At 48.2% G+C, this 20,041-nt stretch overlaps 2 protein-coding genes across 3 annotated transcripts in view; one reads left to right on the plus strand and one right to left on the minus strand.

Moving 5' to 3' along the window:
* The window catches only part of mtmr4 (myotubularin related protein 4), a 50,792-nt gene extending 45,870 nt beyond the window's left edge, over positions 1-4,922 (minus strand). For both annotated transcript variants that reach the window (XM_007896391.2, XM_007896390.2), the window contains exon 1: positions 4,840-4,922. The gene's annotated coding sequence lies outside the window, so the exon portion shown is untranslated. The remainder of the gene's footprint in view (positions 1-4,839) is intronic.
* A 6,866-nt stretch (positions 4,923-11,788) lies between these two features.
* Positions 11,789-19,449, plus strand: hpda (4-hydroxyphenylpyruvate dioxygenase a). Its single transcript, NM_001292871.1, is given in 14 exon segments — positions 11,789-11,846; positions 12,114-12,140; positions 12,223-12,285; positions 12,731-12,835; positions 13,047-13,089; positions 13,581-13,663; positions 13,904-13,993; positions 14,516-14,622; positions 14,816-14,893; positions 15,273-15,435; positions 16,080-16,151; positions 17,009-17,131; positions 17,636-17,752; positions 19,046-19,449. Coding segments are annotated over 14 exon segments (1,188 nt in total). The 5' UTR covers positions 11,789-11,843; the 3' UTR covers positions 19,160-19,449.
* The last annotated feature ends 592 nt before the right edge of the window (positions 19,450-20,041 follow it).

Consider the following 20,041-nt stretch of genomic DNA (forward strand, 5'->3'; position numbering starts at 1 on the left):
TAATATACCAGAGACAAAGACAAATGTGAGACCAGGACCGGGGGAGAAGGAACATTAATTTAGGATCATGGATAGTTATTAAATCCACGACTGGTTATGGGATACTGCTGTGCGGAATTGGCTGCTGCGTTTCGCCCACAAAATACAGTCAATCGACGTTGCAATATATTCTGTGAAGTGCTTTGAGACGTCTCAACTATGTAATAAGGCGCTATATCAAATGCAAGGCTTAATTATTATATTATTGTTATTATTATATACAAATGAAAGGTGTTCCTTCTTGGGGTGGAATGCATAACTGGTAGTGGGATGGCACAGTGTCACAGTTAGGATTGCCTAGGTTCAGTTCACTGGTAGGAGGAGGAAGTGCTGGGAGGGAACAATCAGTGTCCCACCAAACTGGCAGTGGCTTTGGCAGGTCTTGGAGCAGGCTGCCTGCCTCAGGTCAACCCAAAGTGGAAAAGAGATGTTTATATTGTGCCACATTGTACATAATGAGTACCCCTTAAATACAGATGCTAACACCCGTTCTAGTTTGCTACCTACATACAGCAGTGCTGGAAGAGAGGGTTTCTGTTGCTGGACACCTCATCCTCCGTCACGTAGCAGAGATTTTTATAGAACATTCAACATTAGATTCTGGACCAGATGATCTAATAATCCGCACATCTGATATAGCACCTAGCATTTTGAAATATCTCAAAGCACGCCATCGGTAACTGCTGTCATGTTTAGTGACTTTTTTTCAGGCAAACAAGCAATCAACAGAACACAGAACAACATCCCACCAACAGTCATGAAATGAATGACTAATTCATCTGGTAGATTGAAGGCCAACATCTGCATAATAGCAGAGGGAATGGGAGTGGGCGGGGGGGGGGGGGGTACAACAACAACGACTTGCATTTATATAGCGCCTCTCGTGCACAGTAGCATCCCAGAGCGTGGAAAGCAGTGACATGTAAAAAACAGTTTTTTTTTCAAATGTCCCACCACTCCTATGACATGCAAGCAGATCCTGATTCCAATCCCAGATTACCTGGTGAACACCCATTCTTCATCTATTCATTTGTTAATGATCCATTAGTTGTCTCTCTATATGTGAACCCATAACGTAGGGTTCATGACCAGAAAAGACATCCAACGTAAAAAAATTAACTGAAGAATAATCCGAATCCGACATTATCTCTCACACTACCAAATTCTTTACCAGATAACTATTTTAATTTCCTCTTGAAATTGCTGACACATTATGTAGTGGTTAGTAGAAATATTTTGCTTCTGCCTAATTTGAGTTTTTCTCCCTTTGGTGTAAGTTGCTCTCTTTCCCCTCGTGCAGTTGATTTCAGTGCAGTGATGGCACATCAGAGATGGTGAAGCAGTTAACATGATGTTTACCAGCCAGGCTGCACAGAGCATATGCTCAACACCAGAAAACATTGGTCGAAAACCACACCAAACTAAAATTCACAGTGCATCCCAATCAAGCAAGAAATAGTACGTGCAAAGCTGGAGCAAAAAAAGTCTTTGATAAAGAAAAGATGAGTAACAGCAGTGAGGAAAGTACCACAGTCCATCTCTCCCCAGAAGGGGAAACACATCTCACAATCGAGTCGAGCAGTCCTTAGAGTGTGAGTGTAAGTAGAAAAGGTCATAAACACAATGTGATAACATCTTAAAGAGGTAATATATATTACAGGGGAACTGCAATGATTGCGCGTTCTCCCCCCCACCCCCATGTACAAACACTACCAGCAATGTGTTGCAACTGTTAAAGGAATTACAAAGCAAGTTGCAGCCTTTTATTGGCTAATTCATGCTGGATGCTGCTGGCTGTGGGTATAAACCATGCAACTTGCAGTAAAACACTCTCCTGCTCAGGGGCTCATCCAGAAAAAAACACCTTTACCTCTGAGCCTGCCAAACTACTGCAAAGTAATTATAGAGAAAATCAGCTTGAAGACCATTCACAACCAGCCAATATTTGGTACATAAGGGTATCAAGGGATATGGGGAAAGCATGGATAATTGGTGGTGTGATACAGGTCAGCCATGTTCTTATAGAATGGCCTACTCTGTGCCAATGTTCCTACATATGTGTATTTAAACAAGATTTTGTTTAAAGTGCTATGTACAAATGAAGCTGATTGACCCTGGGTTAAGCTGTGTAATATGTATCAAGATTCAGATCACACCCCCTTTTCTCACCATCAGTTTCCTGTCAATGTTCAGTTTCGGATGCACTGCAGCTGATTTTTAGCCTGTCAACCAGGCCTGCAATAAAATAGTTTCAACCTGGAATAATAATAATTCTTGCATTTGATATAGCATCTTATCACATCTTCGAGATGCCTAAAAGCCCTCACAGAATATACTGTAAAGTGCAATGACTGTATATATTGCGGGCCAAATAATTGCACGTAGCAGTGTCCCAAAACAGCTGTGGATTGAGTGACCACTTTTTTTGACAAACTTCCAATAAATTTGATGATAAAAACATAACTTTTCTCCAACTGTAATATCTCCTCTGTATCTCTCCTGTTTGCTATTACCATTGGGTTCGACACTGCAGTACAAACTTTATCGTGCTAATAATAACCAAACTCAAACCAAACACTTACCACTTAGTGGAACTTTACAACAGTGACTAGGCTACTTTGATAATCATTAGCATATCAATATTGTAAGAGATGAACCTGGAAACGAGTTGAGTATATTGGTCCCACTTTCTTTTCACCGAATCAGCAACTTAAACTGGCAGTAAAAAGCTGCAAGAATAAACCATTTGCAACTTCCAAATACATTACTCACTGAACAAACTATTGCAGCTATCAGGTTACTTTCAGCACCATTGCTAAGTCAGCGACAATTGCTTTTGAGACACAGATGCCAAGTCTTTTGGGAAATAGAATTACACGATTTGTAAACTATGAATAGTTATCTTACATCCTTACTGCAGCAGGTTCCCATCTGCTCACATCAATGTATAGTCAGTCAATCCTGTTGTAAAAATGCTAGTTGTGACATGCACACACAAGCCTAGGAACACCAGGATTTTCACACAGGTTGAATTAATTGTCTTTAATTCGAGTGGGACATGGATGGAAACCTCCATTTCTCCAGGTTAATTTTTAATGAGAATCACAGTGAACTTTGCTTTCTTGAAATATCTGATTGCTCCCATGTTTACTTTGGATGCAGATATGGTGCAGACTCCTTTACTTTACTGCCACCCCACATATCCTTTGCCAGTTGGAGCCCATGTCAACTCCCTTCACACAAATAAACAGGATCATATTCTACATGGATGTTAAAGTGGCTGTGGTAAAGTGCCTAGCGAGACACTTATGGGAATGCAATGACACTGACTGTGTCTGTGGCACAGCAAATTTATCATCCACCCAACTTCAATAAACACACACTGAATGCTCAACGTTAAACACTGCAAAACATCTTCAGTAGCAGACACAGAACAATAACAACTTGCATTTATACCGCCGGCAATAAGGGTTCACTGGGTCACCACCCCTTCACTAGTAATAGTTCAAACAACCCTGCAAGGTAAAGGTCAGAACTTGGGCAGACTTCAGTAACCCTTCAAACATTAATAGGCAGTGGTTCACCAGAGGTCAGATCACTCCAGATATAGCAACATGGCTATTTTGTTTGCCTACAAAATACAGTTACTACACTTTACAGTAAATCTTGTGAAGTGCTTTGAGATGTCCTGATGTGAAAGATTCTATGTCAAGTGCAATGATTATTTACGAAGGTCTTAGCCAACCCATTATACAATGCCTCCTCCCTTTCTGAATATTTACAAATAATTGTCAAGACTGTTTTTCAGGAAAAGCAATAAATTTCACATTAAATGGTTCTCTTGAATGTACTGGTAACGATACAAGGTTGGCTGTGATGAGATTTTCTGAATCATAGGAAAGTACCATATACGTACCACTGGAAACCCGAAAGCCTGGTGAAGCACTAATGCAATGGAAGGGAAAACATTCCAGAGGTTACCCCAACGCACACTGTGGGGTCCCTAAGCCTTGGCTCTCGCCAACCTGCACCTAATACTCTCCAGAATTAGGTAAGCGCGATGCATCCCTCCAGGGAGAGCGCGAGTGCGCATTCCATTCCAGCAATCTATCGCTGGGATTTCCATGTGGAGACGGGATGCATGGAATTCTCAGCTTGGCTTAGAGACACTTCAGCCCTGGCCATGGGTCAGACACCAAGAAACACTCCAGGCCTCTTGATGTGAGAAGTCCCACCCTCAGTGTCTCCCCCACCCTCAGTGTCTCCCCCACCCTCAGTGCCTCGCCCCCACACCCTCAGTGTCTCCCCCACACCCTCAGTGCCTCCCCCCACACCCTCAGTGCCTCCCCCCACACCCTCAGTGCCTCCCCCCACACCCTCAGTGCCTCCCCCCACACCCTCAGTGCCTCCCCCCACACCCTCAGTGCCTCCCCCCCACACCCTCAGTGTCTCCCCCCACACCCTCAGTGTCTCCCCCCCACACCCTCAGTGCCTCGCCCCCACACCCTCAGTGTCTCCCCCACCCTCAGTGCCGCCCCCCACACCCTCAGTGCCTCCCCCCACACCCTCAGTGCCTCGCCCCCACACCCTCAGTGTCTCCCCCACCCTCAGTGTCTCCCCCCCACACCCTCAGTGCCTCCCCCCCACACCCTCAGTGTCTCCCCCCCCACACCCTCAGTGCCGCCCCCCCACACCCTCAGTGCCTCCCCCCACACCCTCAGTGCCTCCCCCCCCACACCCTCAGTGCCTCCCCCCCACACCCTCAGTGCCTCCCCCCCACACCCTCAGTGCCCCCCCCACCTGGGTGCTGTGTTTCCCGCTCTCGGGCCTCAGGTCGCGGCCGCTCCGTCCCCTCAGCAACACAACATGGCGGCGACCACGTGACCCCCAGCACCGCACCAACCAATCAGAGCTTAGTGCTCGCGGGGGTGTGAGGACCAATCATAGTCACCGCCTTCTGCACCAATCATAAGGCCCTCAGTGCACTGCGCGGCTTCCCATTGGCTACTCTCCAGCCAATCAGACAACGACCAGTGCAACTGCTGCCCAATCAGAATGCACAGCGCGGCAGCTCCACAGCCAATCAGGAGCTGCATGTGTGAGAGATTGACGGTGTGAGTGTGTGAGCGAGAGTGAGCGAGTGTGAGTGTGAGCAAGTGAGTGTGAGAGTGTGAGAGTGTGAGTGAGCAAGAGTGAGAGTGAGTGAGCAACTGTGAGTGAGCGAGTGTGAGCGAGAGTTTGAGAGTGAGCGAGTGTGAGCAAGAGTGAGTGAGTGAGTGTGAGCGAGAGTGTGAGTGAGTGAGAGTGTGAGTGAGCGAGAGTGAGTGTGAGCAAAAGTGAGTGAGTGAGCGAGAGTGAGTGTGAGTGAGCGAGAGTGTGAGCAAGAGTGAGTGAGAGTGAGTGTGAGCGAGAGTGTGAGAGAGCGAGAGTCAGTGAGAATGAGTGAGTGTGAGCGAGAGTGTGAGAGTGAGTGAACAAGAGTGAGCGAGAGTGTGAGCGAGTGTGAGCAAGAATGAGTGAGTGAGAGCAAGAGTGAGCGTGTGAGCGAGTGAGTGAGCGAGAGTGTGAGTGAGTGAGAATGAGTGAGTGAGTGTGAGCGAGTGTGAGCGAGAGTGTGCGAGTAAGCGAGAGTGTGAGCGAGTGTGAGAATGAGTGAGTGTGAGCGAGAGTGTGAGTGAGTGTGAGCGAGAGTGTGGGGGGGGGTTCCTGAGTCACATGTCAGTTTATACGCCATCAGCTCAAGTCCTGATTTGGGGCAATTAACAAATCGATTATCCCACAGCTTCGCTTCCCGTCGGGTCAGGACTTTTCACCCACAAAATAGTCAACTCACTTTACAGCATATCCTGCGAAGCGCTTTGAGACGTCTCAACCACGTGATCAGACGGTATATCAAATGGAAGTATTATTATTATAAGAGCCCACAGTATTCTGACTTGTGGACGCCTGAGCCCCCAGAGCCCGGCCGGTAACCTGCGTCTGTATATCATGTGGTGCCACCACCAGGTGAGAGCAGACACTGCCGCTGCGTATCAGATCGTGGCCAATCGGGCTGTTCACTGCACCTATCGGGAAATGACACTTCTAGGTATCGTTTCAGGTGTACGTTTACACGTCGTACAATATGCGTATCTCCTGGATGGAATGTATTGGAGACGCATTCTCATCCGGAATTTGATGTCTGACAAACCAGGAGTGGATCCTGGAGTCGAGGGCGGAGGGAGAGAGATAGATGGGTGTTGTTTGTATAAATGTGGAAGTTATCCCCATGCCTTCGGATGGTATCACTGAGCGGGAGCATGTAAATATTAAAGAGGAGAAGACCAAGGACAGAGTCCTGCGAGGGCTGGAGGAGAAGCTGCTTGTGGATAGAAAGTGGAGACAGACGATAAAAGTGAAACCTTATCTGTGGAGTCCTGTAGCTCAGTGGTTAGAGCACTCGCTTTGCAAGCGAGACACCTGGGTTCAGGTCCAGGCAGAGGGCGAAACCTCGGGCAAGTTTCCTTACCCCACACAGAGCCTAATAATAATCCCTCCAAAACAAAACAATAATAAATTGGTCATTTTCACTCCACGACTGTTTGTGGGGACGCTGCTGTGCGCAATTGGCTGCCGTGTTTCACCCACAAATATACAGTCAATTCACTTTACAGTGTGTTCTGTGAAGCGCTTTGGGACGTCCTCCCGACGTGAAAAGCGCTATATCAAATGCAAGGATTATTATTATTATTATTCTGTGAAGCGCTTTGAGACGTTTAGAGTGTCAACCAGCAGTGTCAATAGAATGGTAGAGGGATCGAGAAAAATGAGCCCTGGTAACCAGATGGACAACATGTCATTTGTAGTTTGATTAAGGCTATCTCTGTATAATGGGCTTGGAGGGGTTTATTCAGGGAGCGGCGGGAGAGGAAAGAGCAAAGCTGGGAAGCAATGAGTTGTTCCAGGACCTTGGGAAGAAAGCCATTGCTCACAGCAACGCTCTGTTGTACCTACAGCTCCAGGGTCTGGCATCCTGTGTCCGCTTCTGACTGACATCTTGGGGATGTCATCTGCAGACATGGGGTACATTTCCACATGTACGCGGACAACACCCAACTCTATTTTCCACCTCACTTTGCGACCCCCAGTCCCCTGATGTTCTGTCAGCCTGCCTGTCATACCTCAGGGGCTGGATGAGTGCAAATTTCCTTCAATTATCCTTTCTCCCCCACATCCGGTCCCTCACCAGCGCCTCCGATGCATCGCCCGTCTCCGCCAATACCTCACTCCAAAAGCCGGTGAAACCCTGGTCCATGCCTTTGTCACCTCTCGGCTGGACTATTCAAACGCCCTCCTCGCCGGTCTCCCCTCCACTACCATCCATAAAATTCAAGTCATACAAAACTCTGCCGCCCGCATTCTTACCTGGACCAAACTCCGCTCCCCGATTACCCCAGTCCTTGCCAGACTGCACTGACTGCCTGTTCCAGAGAAGATAGACTTCAAGATCCTCATCCCTGTCTTCAAATCCCTCCACTCCTCTGCACCTCTCTGACCTCTCTCCTCACAACAGTGCCTGTTGCCTTTGTTCAACCGGGTCTGGCCTGCTCCTTGTCCCCAGAGTCCTCCGCTCCACCCTCGGCGGCCGTGCCTTCAGCCACTATGCCCCGAGGCTCTGGAATTCCCTTCCTCACTCCCTTCGTCTCGCTCCCTCTCTTCCTATTTTCAGGTCTCTGCTGAAAACCTTTCTCTTCGACTGCGCCTTTGGTCACCTTCCCCCCCTCAGCCCTGGGATCCGTTACTGTGGAGTGCTCTGAGATGCCATCCGGAGTGGAGGGCGCTATATAAATCCAAGTTGTTGTTGTTGTTGATCATTCACCCCAGTAACAGACATATTGGGTTAACCTGGTTGCTCTTGTGCAAGATTGGTAAATGCAATCAGCAAATGGTCACAAGGGCAACTGAGCATTTGGGAATTGTGACTTTTAAATAATATCGACCGCTCAGTGTAAACATTGCATTGTGCAGAGTCACCCGGGATCTCAATGCAAGTCAGAGATGATATGAAAGTCTCCTCTCAGTATTTACTGTAATTATATTCCACGAAATGGGCTTCAAAGAAAGAATAGATTTTGAGACAAGCCCAAAGTGGGTAATAAAAGAGAATGGATTGGTCAACTGTTTGAAAGGAAGAGGTATGGTTTGATGAGATGGGGTGAGAAATGGTCTTTGATTAGTCAGGAGCTATGTAGATTGAGGATCAACAACAACAAATTACATTTGTATAGTGCCTTTCACGTCGGGAGGACGTCCCAATGTGCTGGGCAATCAGGGATTTGGACCCGAGCTGGGGGTTGGGATCAGGAGGGTTGGAGGGCAAGGGAGGGTAGGACATAGACACGACACAGACAAAATGTGGACACACTCATACATAGGTCACAATGCTTTTGTATCGCCTGTTGTATATTTTTTCTATTTGAATAGAAAATGCCACATCAGCAACCAGAACACATGTAAAGACATTCGCATTTGAGTTTGGTGTTAACTACAGTCAAAATGGTTTTCCATTTACAAGATTACAACAAAATTACATTTGTATAGTGCCTAAGTCAGGAGAACGTCCCAAGGCTCTGGACAACAACAAGATTCCATTTATAGAGCGCCTTTCACGTCGGGAGGACATCCCAAGGCACTGTACAGTTGGGTCAGGACCCGAGCAGGGGGGAAATGGTCAGGGTGAGGGGAGGGAAGGGAGGGAGCGAAGAGGGGGTAGAGAGTCGAGAGTGCAGCTGAAGGCACGGTCAATGAGAAAGGTCTTGAGACTGGCTTTGAAGGAGGAAAGGGAGCAAGCAAGGCGAAGGCACTGGGGATGGAGTTCCAGAGCCTCGGGGCTGAGAGGCTGAAGGCCCGGCCACCGATGGTAGGGCGGTTGGGGAGGGGGATGTGGAGCAGACCGGAACCAGAGGAACGGAGGGTACGGGCAGGTAGGTAGGGGGATAGTAGGTCAGAGAGGTAGGAGGGAACAAGGCCGTGAATGGCCTTGTAGATGAGGATCTTGAATTCGATCCTCTGGGGGATGGGGAGCCAGTGGAGGTGAGCGAGGGTGGGAGTGATGTGGTCCCGAAGCCTGGTGCGGGACAGTACACGAGCTGCAGAATTCTGAATCACCTGCAGCTTGTGGAGGGAGGTGGCGGGAAGGCCGACGAGGATAGAGTTCCCATAGTCTAGCCTTGAGGTGATAAAGGCGTGGACCAGAGTTTCAGCAGCGTGAGGGGTGAGGTAGTGCCGTAGTCTGGGGATATTCCGTAGGTGATGGAAGGCGGTGCCAGTTGTGGCGCAGATATGAGGGAGAAAGGACAGCTCAGGATCGAACAGAACACCGAGGTTCCTGACTGGCTTTGAGAGGTGGAGAGTGCAGCCTTGGATGCTGATGCTGTCAGCGCCAGAGGTGCGGAGGCACTGACCCGAGCCAATCAGGAGGGCCTCAGTTTTACGCACGTTGGACAGTCAGTGTTTCGGACCTGAGCTGGGGGTCGAGATCACAAAGGGTGGAGGGTAGGGGGGGGAAGGAAAGTGATTGAAGGCACGATCAAAGAGAAGGGTCTTGAAGGAGGCATGAGAGGGGGCGAGGCAGAGACTGCGGGATGGAGCCGAGGGTGGGGGCAGAGTGGCAGAAGGCCCGCCCACCAATGATGAGGTGGCGAGGCGGGGGACATGAAATAGGCCAGAACCCACTGAGTGGAGGGAGCGGGCAGGTTGGTAGGGGCTAAGAAGGTTGCAGAGGTGGAGGGGAGCAAGGCCACAGAGGGCTTTGAAGGTGAGGACCAGGATCTTGAACTGTTTCCTAAGTGTGATGGGAAGCCAGTGGAGTCAGGCGAGGATGAGAGTGATAGAGTCATGGAGCCTGGTGCAGGAGAGGTCATGGGCTACAGAGTTCTGGATGATCCTGCAGCCTATGGAGGGAGGAGTTGGGGAGGCCGACAAGCAGGGAGTTTGTGTAATCAAGTCTCGATGTAATGAATGCGTGTATGAGGGTTTCGGTGCCTTGCAGTGTGAGACAGTGGCGGAGCCGGGCGATGTTGGGGAGGTGGGGGAAGGCAGAGCGGGTCATGGCACAGATGTGGGGTAGAAAGAATAGTTGAGGATCAAACAAGATGCAAAGTTCCCGACTGGCTTAGTAAGGTGGAGTGTGCATCCATGGATGGTGATGCTGTCAGCACCTGCGGTGTGGAGGCACTGACAGGAGCCAATCAGGAGAGCCTTGGTCTTGTTGATGTTCAACTGAAGAAAGTTAGCTCTCATCCAGGACCTGATATCTGACAGACATTCTGTCAGGACAGCAGTGGTCCTGGAGTCAAGCGTGGAGGCAGAGGTACAGTTGGGTGTCATCCACATACATGTGGAAGTTGATCCCATGTCTGCGGATGATGTCACCAAAAGGGAGCATATTGATATTGAAGAGGAAGGGACCAAGGAAAGAGCCCTGAGGAACACCGCACAAGCTAGAGGAGAAACCACTTGAGGAGATGGGAGTGGAGACGGTGTGAGAGGTACAATCTGAACCAGTCAAGGACACAGCCGTGAAGGTTGAGAGAAGAGGTGTTGGGAGGAGAACAACAACAACTTGGATTTATATAGCTCCCTCCACGCCGGATGGCGTCTCCAAGTGATTAGAGTGGTTGACTGTAGCAAAGGCAGCAGAGAGGTCAAGGAAGACGAGGAGGCAGAGGGAGCCTGGTCGCAGATAAACAAAATGTCTTTTGTCACTTTGACCAAAGCTGGGTGGGTGTCATCCACTGTGGGCGGCACGGAAATTCGATTGGAGCGGTTCATGAAGGGAGTGTCGGGAGAGTAAAGAACGAAGCTGAGAAGCACAATTTGTGCCAGGACCTTGGAAAGTAAAGGGAGGTTGGAGATGGGGCAGTAGTTTGAGAGCAGGGATGGATTCAGGGAAGATTTTTTAAGGATGCGAGTGATGTCTCCTTGTAGCTCAGTGGTTAGAGCATTCGCTTCGCAAGCGAGAATCCTGGGTTCTGTTCCCGGTAGGGCAAATTGTTGGGCAAGTTTCCTTACTCCACACGCCTCTGTTTACCTAGCAGTAAGTAAGAACCCAGTTGAAAGATTGGCTGATCGCTTTTCTGGGGATGATTCCTCAATAACAAATAATAATAATTTGGTCACTCAATCCACGACTGTTTGTGGGACACTCTGTGCACAATTGGCTGCTGCGTTTCATCCATAAAATATACAGCCAATTCACTTTACAGTATATTCTGTGAAGGAGTCTGAGACGTCTCGAAGACGTGAAAAGCGGTATATCAAATGCAAGGATTATTATTATGACGGTCATTTTTAGAGGGGTGGGAATGGTGCCAGTGGACAGGGAGAGGAGGTGGAGCTGGGAGTTATGGAGAGAAGTAGGCCTGGGGTCTAGGGAACAATGGTCGGTTTCATGCGGGTTAGATTTGCATTGAAATGCTCCCATCCACACATTGAAGGAACAGCTCAATGATGTCAATAATAATTTAGCTCAGAATTCATTCGGGTGGTGTGTAGTAATGGGTGTTCTAGAGCATAAACAAGCTGTGTCCAAACAGACTCCACTCTGAGGGCATTGACCGCCCGATCCTAGACTCAGGACCTCGAGCGAGGCCCAGTGACTGGGACCCAATGAGGAGCCTGGGGAGGAGTAGAGGGCGGATTGTGCACAGCCAGTGAGTGGCTGAGTGGCAGTCTTTGGATTTATCAAGTGGTTCCAAGCTGTGGATTTGCATTTCCACTGAAACTGTCCAAGGTGCTCATCTCTGAAGTTACCCTTTTCCATCATGGTGAGTAGTGTCTCTCTTTGAGCTTTTGGGGCAGGAGGGGAAAGGCATGATGCGTTTATTTGAGAGATATAGATGCAAAATGGCTAATTGATTTGCAAATGTGACCACAAGTAAAGGGAGCACAGGTTGAATGTTAATAAGCAGTAGTTGTGTGAAACAAATTCCAATAAGAGACTGACGCCGTGCCCAATAATTCCTTCAAAAGAGAACTGGTTGAATACTGTTGTGCGACAAATCTTTAAAGTAATCAATTCTCTTCTCTTTCAGACATCATACATGGACAAGGGGGAGAAGGTAGGCTCTCGTCTCTGTTTACAGTACTTTCCCCTAGACTCAGTCTGAAAGCCCAGCCTAACCCGACTCTCTTCTCTTTCAGCCCGAGAAGGGACATATCGTTAACTTCCACCATATCACCTTCTGGGTGGGAAACGCCAAACAGGTGAGAGGAGCAATTACACAGTCAGTAACTCTCACCATTACCCTCTGCTCAATCAAACACTTATATTGTGGCTCTCACATCCGGAAAATGTCCCCAAGCGCTTCACACAAACAGCAACTATATACAGTAACATAGAAGTTCCTGTATCAGAAAATTCTGGATATTTTACTCATCTCCTTTTCTCCTGGCCAAACATAGCCAAAATAAAATTGGTTGCTCACGTCATGGCTATTGATGGGACAATGTCCAAAATCGCAAAGAGGAAAGTCTGAGATAGGTCTTGAAGGCAGTAAGGGAGGGGGCTAGGTAGAGGGGTTCCAGGATGGTGGGGAGTTCCAGAGGATGGGGGCAAAAAGTCCCAGAAACGTGTTGGGCAGTGGGGACTTTCGGTGGTGCCAGAAGGTGTCTCACACACACTCACATGTGTCTCTATCTTGCTCTGCAGGCCGCTTCCTATTACTGTGACAAGTTTGGGTTTGAGCATCTGGCGTACAAGGGTCTGGAGACCGGGAGCCGCGAGGTTGTGTCGCATGCCATCAAACAGGACAAGGTAAGGAGCCGAGAGCGAGAGACCTGCCGTAACTTACCCCAGACAAATGCTGAAAATCAAACCTATACGAGATGTCTGGGCACAGAAGGATTCCAGCTACAGAGACCTGTGCTCTAGGCCACAGGAGTCACTGGGGTATAGGTGACGTACATTTTTGACTGCCGGTGTGAGGTGGTGTCCCACTCTACTCTGTCTCTCTTTTCTCCAACAGATTATCTTTGTTTTCCAGTCTTCACTGAACCCAGGAACTAATGGTGGGTGTTAGCCAGATACAGAGACTCTGACCTGTGTCTGACTCCAGCTACTCTGTACTTTAGCTTTAATCCCTTGTTGTTGATGTAGCACCTTTCACACTGGGAGTATGGCTTCCCAGGATTCACTGCAAAGTGTAGTGACTGTATTTTCTAGGCGAACACAGCAGCTAATTTGCACACAAATAGCTATGAATTGAATTTTAACTGGGGGTGGGGGAACTGTTGGCCAGGACACCAGGAGAAATTCCCATCTCTCCTTGAATAGTGCCATGGAGATCTTGAACAAGCAGAGGGAGGGGACCCCAGCTTAATGTGGGTAAACAACCTGGTCTTTACACACATGAATTTGGAAGCTTCTGCAATGCTGGCCTGGTCAGGTCAGGTGATAGGTAGGTGATGCTGGATTGGGTTGAGGCTTGGCCAAGCTGGATGGCATTGGGTTGGGTCAGATCGGATGCTGCTGTTTCTCAGAGTTTTCCGCTTGCATTTAGAAATGTCAAAACACTTAGCACAACATGGAGACGGTGTGAGGGATATCGCGTTCCAGGTGGAAGACTGTGACTTTCTGGTGAAGGTAAGTAATGGGTAGCGAGGAGACCAGCCTCCGTCTCAATCGCCCGGCTGCTGTCCACAATAACCTCCCCTTTTCTATTTGTCCCTCTGAAAAGATAATGTTAATTTCAGTTCAACTCATGTGCCCCAAGCCTGCAGCTCCCTCGCTTCACTCATTTCTCTTAGACAACCTGTGGGTTGATTTCAAAGATGATTTCTGTCTCTGCTACTTATCTCCTGAACTGTTTCTCTGGACATGTAGACAGCAGAGAAGAACGGAGCGGTGATCCTTAAGCAGCCTTGGATAGAGGAGGACAGCTTTGGCAAAGTGAAACTGGCTGTTATACAGGCTGTAAGTATTAACACTCATATTCTCCTCCCATGTGTCATTCCCCCTCTTCATGCCTTGGGAGTCACGTAATGTCTCAACAACATGATAAGGCGCTTTATCAAATGCAAGGATTATTACTATTCTAGCTCATATCAGAGTTTTTAGAGCACACAATTATAAGGTACTTGGTATCTGAAGATTACAAGCTTAGCAAGTGACTCCTCACAGCTCTTCCTCCATCAGCCCTTTACATTAACAGTGACAACTCTATATAGTCTGCTATCAACAGTGACACCTCTATATAGTCTGATATTATCCTTGGGATATCCTCCCGAAGTGAAAGGTGCTATTGAAATGTAATTTGTTGTTGTTGAATATATGTGAATGTATAAATTGTGACAAGTGATTTCAGAAGAAGTAGGAAAATCTTTATACAGGGGTTAATTACTGGCTTAATGTAACAAACTGCTGGATGGTGCAATGGGAGAGGGTGCGTTACTGTTCAGGAAGGATATGAACTGTCACCTGTTTCCCGTGTTTCAGTTCGGGGACTTGACACACACCTTTGTGGAATATCCAAGTCCATACAGTGGCCTCTTCTTGCCTGGATTCAAGAAGACTTACATCAAAGACCCCCTGCTTTCCAAGTTGTGAGTACCTCTCCTCACTCCCACCCCACCCACAGTTCAGGTATGAAACCAGGATCGTTAAGCACCTTGGGATGTTCTCCCAACGTGAAGGTCGCTGTATAAATTAAAGTTTGTGTTGTATTATACCCAGGGCTAAGGGAAGTGGGTTACCTTAGCTTGAGGCCTTCTCTGATCTCTGTGATTTTGGTTTCAGGCCCCACACCCTTCTCAACTTTGTTGATCACCTCGTGGGGAACCAACCTGATGAAGAGATGTTGCCTGTGATCGATTGGTAAGTGGGGACGAGTGGGTGTGGAGTGAGTGATTACAAGAGTGGTGGTGGAGGGAGTTTGCGCATAGTAGGCAGTGGTGGGAGGGGAAGGCAGGGGATTGCTAGGGTAGTTCTGGGCGTGAAGGGGAGATGTTGGGGGGGGGGGGGATTTGGTTGAGAGAGTCTCCCACTCCCTCACACTGACCATTTACATTTATATAATGCCTTTCATATAGTCTCAAAGTGCTTCACACAACTTTGGGATCCGAAGGTAGGGGGCAAAATCAAAGACTTTGGTGGGGTTTAGGTTTTAGGGTGAAGCACTTTGAGATGTCCTCCCGATGTGAAAGGCACTTTGGGAGAAGTTTAGAGCTGGGCTTTTCACTGTGATATTTCCTAGGTACCTGAATTGTCTGATGTTCCACCGTTTCTGGTCTGTGGACGACAAAATGTTGCATACGAATTACAGCGCACTGCGCTCCATTGTGGTCACAAACTTCGCGGAGACGGTCAAAATACCCATCAACGAGCCGGCCAACGGCAAGAAGAAATCCCAGATCCAGGTACAGGCGGAGCCTCCCCCACACAGCCTCGACCCAGCCCTGCACAGCACACACTGAGCACCTGGCAATGTGTGTCAATGCACTACTGGTGTGTGTGTGCGTACTGTATACTCTGTGTGTGAGTACTGTCTACTGTGTGTGTGTGTGTGTAGACAGATGTTACACATGTACAAACACACAGATTTGCATATATACACACACAGTATAGATTACAAACACATACACACAGAAACACTCACACGCACACAGTATACATTACAAACACATATACACAATACAGCACACGTTCACAGTATACAGTGCGCACGCACGGCATACAGCATGCACGCACGTTATACAGTGCGCACACACAGACATACAGCACACAGTATGGGTGTGTGCACATGTGTGTAATATGTGCATGTGTGTGTGTATGTGTGTGTGAGTGCGCATGAATGTATATACCATATGCATGTATGCGTGTACCGTGTATATCTGTGTTGTGAGAACAGAAACGGGCCCAAGTGGATATCCTGCTGTCTGACACGTGACTGTTGTATAATGTGGCTGGTGAGAGTCTGACATTACAGCGGACCCCACAATGTTCAGCCAATAGCTGTTCAATATTCTTCTGTTCCCTCACTCTCTGCCGTTTCCCTCTCTAGGAGTTTGTGGATTATTACGGTGGCCCCGGAATCCAGCACATTGCCCTGAACACCAGCAACATCATTCAGGCTGTAAGTCGCACAGACTGTACCTACCCACCTACAGTACACACACACACACACACACACACACACACACACAAAGTCCCTATAATCCTCATTCCCCCTTGGGGACATTGTGTGCACATGTGCTCCACTTCCACATCGATGACACCCAACTCTAACTCTCTCCCATAGACCATGTCCTCACCCAACTCCGTAACCTATCATTTCTCACTCTCAAAATAACATCATTGGACCCATGTCTGTTCCCTAACTACCATCTTATCTCCAACTTTCCTTTTCTTTTCAAGGTCCTGGAACGAATTGTTGCTTCCCAGCTCCACTCTTTCCTCTATACACCCCCCCCAGTCTGGTTTCTGTTCTGCCCACAGTCCAGCTGTAGTCAAATTACGAATTACACTCTGTCTATCTGTGACCGGGGCTCCCTGCCTCATGTTTCTCAGCTTCTCTGCCTCCTTCGACACTGTTGACCACTGTTTTCTCCAACCCCTCTCCTCCCAGCTCCACCTCATGGTTCTGACCTTGCTTGGTTTCATTCTTACCTTCACGTCATCTCCACATTGTGGTGGATGCAGCGATGCAGATACTGAATCTCTTGCAGCGGCAGCGAGATAGTGATGCATCTATAGACTGTGACCGGCTGCAGTAAAGCAATAACGCAGTAAAGCTTTCAAGACCTTGGCCTGGATAAAGTAAACAAACAGTTTTGCAATAACAGCGCAATGCATGCTTTGCTGTGAGGTAAGGCTGCAGTTTGGAGTAAATGCAATATAATCTGCTGTAGGGATACATTAGTGCAATAAGCACAGCCTCGGGCTTGTGGTCTGACATTCATTCATTTACTGAGATTGTGTGTCTGTTGTCAGGTTACAAACCTGAAAGCTCGTGGCGTTGAGTTCCTGTCGACGCCCGAAACCTATTACCAGCAGCTGTTGGAGAAGCTAAAAACTGCCAAAATCAAAGTGAAGGAAGATCTCGCAAAGCTCCAGGTAAACACCTCCCTGAGCAACGCCAGGGTGTCCATAAAGTCCTGTTACACCCCCACACCACCACACACCTGAGCCACGCCATCCTTATTCCTAATCGCATGAAAATCCCCCCTCCCCTCCCCCCACGCTGTGTCCGGGTTCAAGACACTATCTGACACGACGTGGGCTACATGTAAGTGGTGGTAATAGCCTCACCTCTGGTTCCTGAGGGTATCAAGGATAGTGTCTGAAACTTCTCCCAGTTGTAAAGGGATTGAGCTCCTGCTGTGGGTGCCGACGGCTGACTCTCACCCCAAAGGCCTGGTGCAATGAGGGTGTTCACCTACAGAAACAGTCACTACACTTTGCAATATATTTTGTGAAGAGCGTTGAAACGTCCTCCCACTGAAAGGCGCTGTATCACATATAATGACTATTGTTATTGGCTGGGAGGGGCTTGCCTGTGTCAGGGATGCCTGGTGGACTATCACAGCTTCTCTCTCTCTCTCTCTATGTATGTAACAGGAACTCAAGATTCTGGTTGATTACGATGATAAAGGTTACCTGCTCCAGATCTTCACCAAACCTGTACAGGACAGACCCACCCTCTTCCTAGAAGTCATCCAGAGATATAACTTCAACGTGAGTTTACAGTTTCAGCTCTCTTTCCACACTCCCCTTTGTAACACAACAGTTTAGCTACTTACCCCAAACTGGGCAGATTCCTTACAGCTGAGGAGCGATGTAGAGTTCTGTAGCTCAGTGGTTAGAGCACTCGCCTCACAAGCGAGGGGTCCTGGGTTCGTCTCCCGGGCAGGGCGAAACCTTAGGTAAGTTTCCTTGCTCCACACATCTCTGTTTGCCGAGCAGTAAGTAGGAACCCAGTTGTTAGTTGATTGGCGGATCGCTATTCTGGGGTTAATAATCCCTTAAAAAAATCCACGACTGTTTGTGGGACACTGCTGTGCGCAATTGGTTGCTGCGTTTCACCCACAAAATACACAGTCAATTCACTTTACAGTATATTCTGTGAAGCACTTTGAGACGTCTCGAAGACGTGGTAAGGCGATGTCTCAAATGTAAGAATTATTCTTCTAAACTAGATAGTGGGGGGATGACTCTCACCTTTGGGAACGGAAGCCAAACCATGGGGATTTATTGTTAAAATTAAGAGGTAAAGAGGTTTTGAAGCGAGATCAGAAGATATTTCTTCATTCAAGAGTGTTGTCAGAGGGTGGAAGGCTGTATAGAGGCAGAATGAATTCCGTTGATTAAAATAAACACTTGGCAAGTAATGATATTAAACGGCATAGAAAAATAGCAGGAAAATGGGATTAAAAGATTTACAATGTACTAACAGCTGGAACAGACATGAGGGGCTGAATGGCCTCTTTCTGTTTAATATGATCAGTATCTCCCTGATCACAGTATCTCCTCTGCTTCACTGTAAAATTCCCTCTGTCACCTGCCAACCAACCCTGTACCACAGCCCCTCACCTCAGTGAACATGTTGCCACCTGGCTCCGCACCCCACCACTACACAACACCTCACTACACAGCAGCTCAATACACTGCACCTCAATACACTGCACGTCACTACACTGCACGTCACTACACAACAACAACAACAACAAGATTCCATTTATAAAGCGCCTTTCACGTCAGGAGGACGTCCCAAGGCGCTGCACAGTTGGGTCATGACCCGAGCATTGGGGGGAAATGGTCAGGGTGAGGGGAGGGAAGGGAGGGAGCGAGGAGGGGGAAAGAGAGTCGAGAGGGGAGCTGAAGGCACGGTCAAAGAGAAAGATTTCTCTGCACCTCACTGCACCTCACTACACCTCAATACACCCTGCAACACAGCCCACCTCCATCCACACCAGCCCTGCCCTGCTCCCTGTGCTCTAACCGGACGCTGGGTGCCATTTGTCTCCACAGGGCTTCGGGGCTGGAAACTTCTTGGCACTGTTTGAAGCTATTGAAACAGAGCAGAATTCCCGAGGGAACCTGATTCCTCACACAGATGATAAACCACCAAAGCCATTTTATTAGATCCTGAGCTAAAGGCTGGTCTGTGACATTCAGTTAGTAATATTAGTGTGTAGCCGAGGTCTCCCGACTGTTGCACTTACACGTAGCTGCACACTCGACTGGCTTCTGTTGTTATTATAACGTTCAATCCAGACAAGTCACTTCGGAGTCTGGGCTGCCATGCCGTCTCCTCTCCATGTGGCCGCTATAAACACCAGACATGTATGTAGCACTACCTGAGCACACGTACATGAAAGCTAAACATCACACATGAACACACTGCTTATAATCTGAATAAACACAACTATTACATAGCTCTCTAGTGCTCTGTATGTTTTCTTTTGCTCAGCTCGGTGTCTGACACACACAGAAAACCATCACCGTGATCAGCTGGGTGTCTGACACACACAGAAACCCGTCACCATGCTTAAGAGAATCCAATTCAGGCAGAGATCCATGTATCCCACCTACACATGGAATTCCCGGAAATGGAATGTGCACTCTCTCCTACAGGGACATCCATTACTTACCTAATTCCAGAGGGTAGGCACAGGTTGGCAGGAGCCAAGGATTGGGGATCCCAGAATGTGTGTCGGGATAACTGTTGGGAGTTTGTAACATTCACAGCACCACCTGGCAAGCTTCCCACGGCTTGTTCAGCGAAAGCCATTAGTGTTTGTAGGGTTAGAAGTGCTGAGTGCCCTCCAGACTGGCCTGTCCCTCCACATCCTGCCATCAGCCCGGCTGCCAGTCTGTCACCAGCAGAGCTTTGGAGACTGGATTGGCCTGGCTCAGGAGATACCAGAGAGAAAGAGAGATACCACCACAGAGGGAATTGACTGGATTCTGACATTCCATTGTCAAACATGCCAGGTCAGCTCCAAAGTACGATGGGGGGCTTGA

Source organism: Callorhinchus milii, unplaced genomic scaffold, assembly GCF_018977255.1.
Source record: "Callorhinchus milii isolate IMCB2004 unplaced genomic scaffold, IMCB_Cmil_1.0 Scaffold10, whole genome shotgun sequence".
NCBI lineage: Eukaryota > Metazoa > Chordata > Chondrichthyes > Chimaeriformes > Callorhinchidae > Callorhinchus > Callorhinchus milii.